This window comes from Channa argus, chromosome 17, assembly GCF_033026475.1.
Source record: "Channa argus isolate prfri chromosome 17, Channa argus male v1.0, whole genome shotgun sequence".
Taxonomy (NCBI): domain Eukaryota; kingdom Metazoa; phylum Chordata; class Actinopteri; order Anabantiformes; family Channidae; genus Channa; species Channa argus.
The window spans coordinates 11,446,917-11,454,732 of record NC_090213.1 but is presented as its reverse complement, the minus strand read 5'-3'; the positions used below and the strand labels follow the sequence as shown (position 1 = coordinate 11,454,732).

At 37.9% G+C, this 7,816-nt stretch overlaps 1 protein-coding gene across 1 annotated transcript; it reads left to right on the top strand.

Annotated features, from left to right (window-relative positions):
• The first annotated feature begins 1,004 nt into the window (after nucleotides 1-1,004).
• On the top strand, nucleotides 1,005-3,661 carry fosab (v-fos FBJ murine osteosarcoma viral oncogene homolog Ab). The gene is made up of 4 exons (XM_067482473.1): nucleotides 1,005-1,307; nucleotides 1,911-2,132; nucleotides 2,241-2,348; nucleotides 2,462-3,661. Exons 1-4 carry the CDS (start codon nucleotides 1,173-1,175, stop codon nucleotides 3,131-3,133), a joined length of 1,137 nt encoding a protein of 378 aa, XP_067338574.1. The 5' UTR covers nucleotides 1,005-1,172; the 3' UTR covers nucleotides 3,134-3,661.
• Nucleotides 3,662-7,816: the final 4,155 nt, after the last annotated feature.

Here is a 7,816-nt window from a genome sequence, read left to right as displayed (position 1 = left end):
TTATGTTTACATAGAGCTAGTTTGGATTGCATAACAAATAAGGTACATTCATTTATCCCCTGCCAACAAACATTTAGTTACATCTCAGCTGAGCCCTAAAAAGAAAATGTTTTGTGACAGCCCACAGAAGTATATTTGCATTACGCCTACATTAACACAAATAGGAATCCTTAACTGTTTAATGTGTTTTTGTCCATTTCATATTTTTATTTTATTTATCACTATTCTGAGCCCCAGGAGTATAAGCCTACTACTACTTTTTGCTACGCGGCTATATTTTAGTAGATGTTTCACATATCAAAAGTTTCTCAAACCAGAACTTAACTTAAGCTTTCAGTGTATTTAGGTTTTAGTGTGTTTAATGCCTCAGTGATAGCTGTTAGACAGCTATAAAATGCATTACAAGAAACACAAAGCGGCATGTTTTTGTACTGAATAGTCTTAATTAACTATTCTAATGGACAGGGTTTGAAACGCCCCAGCAAAGACCATTATTGCTGTATTTGTGTGATACATTTAGTCCAGAACAGACAAATCTGCATGTTTAAATTAGTCTTTGATGCATTTTGGTGAGTAGGATGTAGGCTAATTTTGCTGACCATTATCTCAGTTGCTCAGTTTTCACAACAGCCTCTGTGTTTGTTGTCTTACATAACGTCATGTCGCTGTCGACCAATCTCGGATGGTGTATTTCCCAGCAAGGTCGGCCCACTTTTACAGGATGCACCATATTAGGAAAATTACGTATCGGGGATCCCGTTTCTGGAATATTCCATTTCTTGAAGTTGAGTTAATTTTTTTTAATTAAAGTACCTTTTCCTATTTAAAAACACAATTGTATATTCAATTTTTAGTTTGTATAGTACATGTAAGAATATTTTCATATGATTGCAGTGTCGCTAAGTCAGTGTTATGGTGTTTTTCTCTTCTCGGTACAGCGTGAGAAGCACGCCCGCTTGTCGACGTCATTCGTCAGAGGGCTATAAAAGGGCTCCCACTCCAAGAGTTTTCAGTCTAACTTTCAGTAGCAGAGCAACAATCAGAGGAAACACATCGGCAGCAGCAGTATTATTATTTCTTACAGACCTACTAAAGGGATTTCCTCGTTTCAAGTTTACATTCCCCTTAAGCAGAGTCTGCTTGGATCTTCCAACTTGCTTTTTTTTGGAACGATGATGTACACCGGTTTCAACACGGAGTGCGATTCTTCCTCCCGCTGCAGCACAGCTTCCCCGTCCGGGGACAATCTAGGATACTACCCGTCTCCAGCGGGATCCTATTCCAGCGTGGGATCTCCCCAGTCTCAGGTATGTTCATCAAAAATTGTTTAACTTTTATTGCAAAACTGGCTCTATAACATTTCTATATACGATCGCCGTTTTTTGTTTGGCATATAAGAAAGAATTAGAAAAGATTTTGCTTTATTTTTACAATAATCATCATTAGGCTTAAATATACGTAGCCTAAATAACGAATATAAGTTGACTGACAAAGAGTAATGCCATGTAAAGACGAGTTGTGCTTAAATTAGCCTGTTGATCTGCGCTGCACAACAGTGTAAGGCCATCTTCATTCATTCATTCTCCTGGAAACTCCATAGAAAGAGTGTAACGTCATAGTTGACATCATATAGATATTTTTAAACCATCCAGCTTTTTATAGATCCACTGCTTCATTCATACTCCCATCCTGACTCCCTGCAATCTTGCACCCCCTCCCTAGAATATATATATATATATATATATATATATATATATATATATATATATATATATATATATATATATATATATATATATATATATATATATATATATATATATATATATATATATATATATATATATATATATATATATATATATATATACCAAATGTACTGATGATTTTCTTGCTTTTCTTACCTTTAGGATTTCACTGACCTGACAGGATCAAGTGCCTCATTCATCCCCACTGTCACAGCCATTTCAACAAGCCCAGATCTTGAGTGGATGGTCCAGCCTTTGATCTCCTCTGTGGCCCCATCTCACAGAGCTCACCCCTACAGCTCCAGCACCACCTACTCCAGACCAGCCATGAGGGCTGCAGCATCCAAGGCTCACAGCTCTACTAAAAGGGGCAGAGTGGAACAGGTATTTATTATATTGTACTGCAAGAATTGCATAACAAATGTTCAACCTTGTTTTTATAGTTAAGTATCAATGTGCTTGACTTCTAACTTTTTATTCTACTATGTGCAGATAACACCTGAGGAGGAAGAGAAGAGAAGAATTCGCAGAGAGAGAAATAAGCAGGCAGCAGCAAAATGCCGCAACAGGAGGCGAGAGCTGACAGACACCCTGCAAGCTGTAAGTATCAGAGATTTATAATTCATCATGTATTTTTCACCACAGATCATAGCAGTTATTATTGTTATCCAACACCCAGTTATTCACTTTCTCTATTTCTCTGTTCCTTACAGGAAACAGATCAGCTGGAGGATGAGAAGTCCAGTCTCCAGAATGATATTGCCAATCTTCTAAAAGAGAAAGAGAGGCTTGAGTTCATTCTGGCTGCCCACCAACCCATCTGCAAAATCCCCTCAGAGCTGGACACACACTTCCCTCTGGCCTCCATCTCTCCTGCCCACTCCTGCCTCTCCACTGAGGTGTCCTCCCAGTCACAGACCACCATCTCAGAGACCTCCACTATCACTTCCAGCCAGCCAACCTTCACTTCAACCTCAAACTCAATCTTCTCAAGCAGCAGCTCTGTCCTCTCCACTACCACCATACCCAGCAACACTGTTAAGATGTCAGACCTGGAGGCCTCTGTCCTGGAGGAGTCTCTGGATCTGCTGACAAAGTCTGAGATGGAGACTGCACGATCAGTGCCAGAGGTTGACCTATCCAACACACTTTACACAGCTCAGGACTGGGAGCCCCTCCACACCTCAGCCAGTAATGACTTTGAGCCGCTGTGCACACCTGTGGTGACCTGCACCCCTGCCTGCACCACCTTCACGTCTTCGTTTGTATTTTCCTTCCCAGAGGCGGAGACCTTCCCCACTTGTGGGATTGCCCACAGGAGAGAGAGCAGCAGCAACGAACAATCTTCTGACTCTCTTAGCTCGCCAACCCTGCTGGCCCTATAAAGACTCTTCCATTATCAGAAATACTTCCTATCAAGCACATTTTCTTCATATGAGATAGATGTGCAGATCACAGGGCTATGGAATGGAAGCTAATTATTTATATATATAAATATATATATCTATATATTTTGCCTTTATCTATACTTGCCAATTACACCAATGTAGCAAGTTAAAAAAGCATGTTTAAACTAATACCACCTAGTCGTTTTATTAGTTCATATATGATTTTAAGGTGCTAGATAACTAAACTTGTAGTATTGATGTGTGTTCAGAGCAATAGTTATTGATCCAGTATGTTTTCTGGTTAATGAAATGTGAGAAAAATTGTGAACTGTTTGTGAAACTTTAAAAACTGATGTGCTATCTCTTAACCATGGTCTGAGTGGTCTATCTTATTATGAAGTTTTCTGTGAAAACATTGGCGCTTTTATTTATAAAATTTAAATTTATTTTTTTACAGAGAATGTTAAGATGAATGTTGTTTGTAATAAATGTAAATAAACCATAGTGATATTTAAATTCAGATAACTGTGTGAATCAATCTGTGGCTCTCATAATGTAAATAATTGTTTCTTTCTAAACTTAGAACTGAAACTCGGATAGTACAGCAGCTCTATGGTATTCAGTTAACAATTAAATAATGACTAAAATTGGTTTCTACAAGGAATAACTGCATTTTCCCTGCACCTCTACAAACTCTATTTATTGTTCCGTCTGTTGCCAAGGTTAACTATAGCCTACGTCAGGGCTCTTAAGTCAGTGCGTTCTTTCCATTTTTTTTAACTCGCAAACACAGCGCGATGACGTCGCACTTCCTTGCCCACATATGGGAGTGCTACGAGAACTCGCTGAGACCAGCGCACAGCAGTTCGATCACACACCCTTTTCCGCTCAATCACATTAATCAAAGTGTGTCTGTCGGTTTTCTCCACGGAGAAAGCCGATTTGGACATTATGTCTATAGGAGAGAGGGAGAACGTAATACATTATTTTCAGAATCGAGGTACGTGCTTTCTCCCCATGTGCTGTGCTGAAGCCTACATTTTCTCGTTGTAAGACAACTGCTGCAAGCACACATATTGTTACGCAAGGGAACTCGCAAGAGGATCTGAAAGCAACATTTTAACCACGATTTACGTTAGATCAGTTTCTTCTGTTCTCTACGTTAGAACACACAACAGTATCACCTCCCGCTTTCAAAGACGTAGATGTGAAATAATGTGTAAAATCACTGATGGCAGTTTGGACGTCACCTAGTTTTAGCTGTATGTTTTGCACATGGACAGAGACATGCACACAGCTGGACATGAGGTGTAAAGTGGGCTGTCTGTAAAACGGCATTGCAACTCTTCTGTCCCACCAGGCAGATTCTACTGTATATCACAGTCTTTAGGGACACTAGATAAACCTTATCTCGTTTAATTTAGAATCTCTGTTTGGAAGATGGTGATCAATAAACACCACTCACCAATATTCTAGAGCATTGGTTGTTAATACAATTTAAACCAACGGTAAAAGTCTGCAAGCACACACCCTGATTTTCTTGCAGCCAGATGATGAGTTATCTTTTCCTCACCAAACATCATGCAATGTTTGATGTGCAATATTAGGCTATATATTACAAATTTCAAGAGTATAATTTTATACTAGATTTTATAGTCATTTGGATGTTCATATGTTCATGGTATAGGTGTTCAAAACCTTAGAGCTGGGAGTTACTCAAATTATACACAATGTTGTCTCTTCCATCATTCCTAAAACGAAAAATACTTTATAAACATGATGACAGTTTTAGTGCTAACACAATTTCAAAAGAATCTAATATATAACAATGTGACAAGCTTCTGCCTTTTTGCTGCTAAGTTTACTTGTATATCAAATGAGGTGATTTGTTGAATTCATTATTCAGGAAGTAAACTCTTTACAACATTTAGTAGCTTTGTCAAAAAATATGTAATTTGTGAAACATCAAAGTAATTTGCAGTTTGTCATGAAGTCTTTCCAACCTCTCCCTTCTATTTGTCATTGTTTCACCTCACTTTTCCCATTTAACCACTTATCAATATTTAAGACATTGGAAGGCAGATTGCTTAATAGCAACAGGAAATCCGTGTGTGTGTGTGTATGCATGAAACATGCTGGGTGGAACCATAAAATCGCATAATAACTGATGTTTGAGCTCTTCCAATGTAGACACACCCATTTGTGTAAACATGGCCCAGATATCAGCAATTATTACCCTCCTTCATGTATGGACCCAGCCCTGCTATTCCAAAATATAAACTAAAACAAATCAAAATATGTAAATATAACTTAATAAAATTTAAATTAAAGAATTTACATTGTGCAAGTACAATGTACTTGGTTCTTGCTTGCAGTACACTTATAAAATGTGTGGATAGAAGCCCCTTGTTTTGTCAGCACTGTGCTGTTGCATAACAGCTGAATTCCAAGTACCTATCTGTTTTTGTCCTTTGCACTTGAGAGCCTCTTTTTCCTCAATAAAGCCTGTATGTGCGACCATGCAGCGCCTAATAACTCTGTCTATTAATACTTCCTTGCTGGCCCCAGGGAAATGGGGTAGAAGTAGAAATAGCAGGTGCCTATTGCTTCTTTTAACATCAGCATCAACAGCAGTAAAATTAGAACACTATGACGCCAACCTGCGTCGGTGCTGCAACCCAGGGGAGGAACCAGGCAGCGTACTCCTGATCGAAAGAGAAGAGGCAAGTAGGAGTGAAGCAAGGGTAAGAGGAGGAGGAAGCAGAAAATTATGAGTATATGAGAGCAAGAAGGGAGACAGACAGAGATCCTTGCCAAGGTGCAACTGTGATGATAAAAAAGTTGAGTTTACCTTTGTGCCATGATGACAAGAGCTTAGTGTGCTTCATCCCTAAATTCACAGAACCTTGTTGAGAAAAGATATGAATGCTTTACAAATATATAAATAATTCAGTGTCTTTGCCCTAATTAAATGTCTGTCTAATTGATAGTTATTCAGTAGTGCATTTACAATAACACAAAATTATACTCCATCTAATACAGTGCGAATATTCTATTAAATAAAGTTCTGTGACACAGACTATGTTCATCGGTGACAAATCAAAATTAGGTTCGAACTCGGTTGGGCTTCTGTGCTCTTATCAGCAGATGTCTGGTCTTTGTATTTTCAGTATGTAAAAGTGATAACAACCACAACTCAAGGAATGACAGCAGATAGTTGTAGGGTGTGTACATATTTGCGTCAGCATTTAAGGGAGTATTGTACTTTGTAAAATGGGTGTTTCGTAATGCTGAACCGGTGCCCAGTGGTAATAAAATGATTGGTTAACAAATATTACCAAGTACACCTCCAAGTGGCATACGGATTGCACCCCACACACATTTCTTTAATTCAAAAGGAATATATATATAAAGAATACATTATTTGAAAATCACCAAATGTGGTCACAAACAAAATAAGATTTAATGGACAGGTGTGGCGTTTGAAATTCAGTAGGGTTAAAATATGACAAATTTAATAATTTCTCTGAGGTATATGAAGTTTTGGGAATTTTATTTCTAGTGTAAAACCTGTAGTCTTAGTGTGCAGGGGTGTGTAAGATGCTATTCTTAGAGGTTATTTGACGCACTAAGATACAATACTGCAAGGATTTCTCTATCCAATAATTATTGTTCACTTAGTGCCAGACTCCCCACACAGCAGTGTGTCCTCGTCTCGTCTAGTGGGATCAGTAACAAGGATGTTTCCCTGGAAACTGGACTTCTCTATCACGTGTAATTGGGTAATCCCTGAACTGCTGACAGAAAAATAATAGCTTTTGGGATTTTTAAAATACCCCAGCCAAAACTCTATATTATCTGTTTGTATCATAACCACGATTTAACAATCACATCCTATATTTATTATTACACAACTGTGGTAATATTACAGACATTTTTGGGAGGAAATGAATAAGTAAATCGTGAACAATCAGTTGCTGATACAGTATAACTGCAATACTGATATTGTACCTTTCAGTGGAAGCAGTATAATGATACACAATATAAACAATGATACACAAGTATACAAATCATTGTTCATTCAGCTCAGGTAATTCTTTATGGTAAATGCAATCTCATTTCAGAGACCAACTTGGACATCTTATGTTGAGTAGTGTACTACCACAAAATGAAACATAACATAACATAACATATCATATCATATCATATCATATCATATCATGACATGACATGACATGACATGACATGACATGACATGACATGACATGACATAACATAACATAAACACACACAGCCTAGCACTCAGTGCTTAAACACCTTACTCTCTGGCTGGTGTTAAAACCCATAAACAGGGCACTACAAGTCTTCCCACACACTGGCCACACTGTAAGAATTGTGACATGTATTAAAAGTCATGTATTGAAATCAATATTAAGTGTCTAAAAAAGGATTGATTTTTGACTTATAGTGCTCAGATGAAACTGACTTCAAAGCTCATTGCCCTACTTACTATTTCATTCACAATGTCTTCAGAAAACTGCGTGCAAACATGGTCTAAAATATGTATGAGGAAAGTAATGTCTTATGTGTTTGTACCAGTGTATGAATAGCAAAATGTGTATGCATGTTTTTGTGGATACATGTCATTTATACATCTGGAACCTGGTGCTGCATAGTATC

Excerpts from the sequence above, each read along its gene's own strand:
- fosab (XM_067482473.1), top strand. The coding sequence starts at position 1,173 with ATGATGTACACCGGTTTCAACACGGAGTGCGATTCTTCCTCCCGCTGC. Across the intron at positions 1,308-1,910 it reads TGGGATCTCCCCAGTCTCAG|GATTTCACTGACCTGACAGG; the intron begins GTATGTTCATCA and ends TCTTACCTTTAG. Across the intron at positions 2,133-2,240 it reads AAAGGGGCAGAGTGGAACAG|ATAACACCTGAGGAGGAAGA; the intron begins GTATTTATTATA and ends TACTATGTGCAG.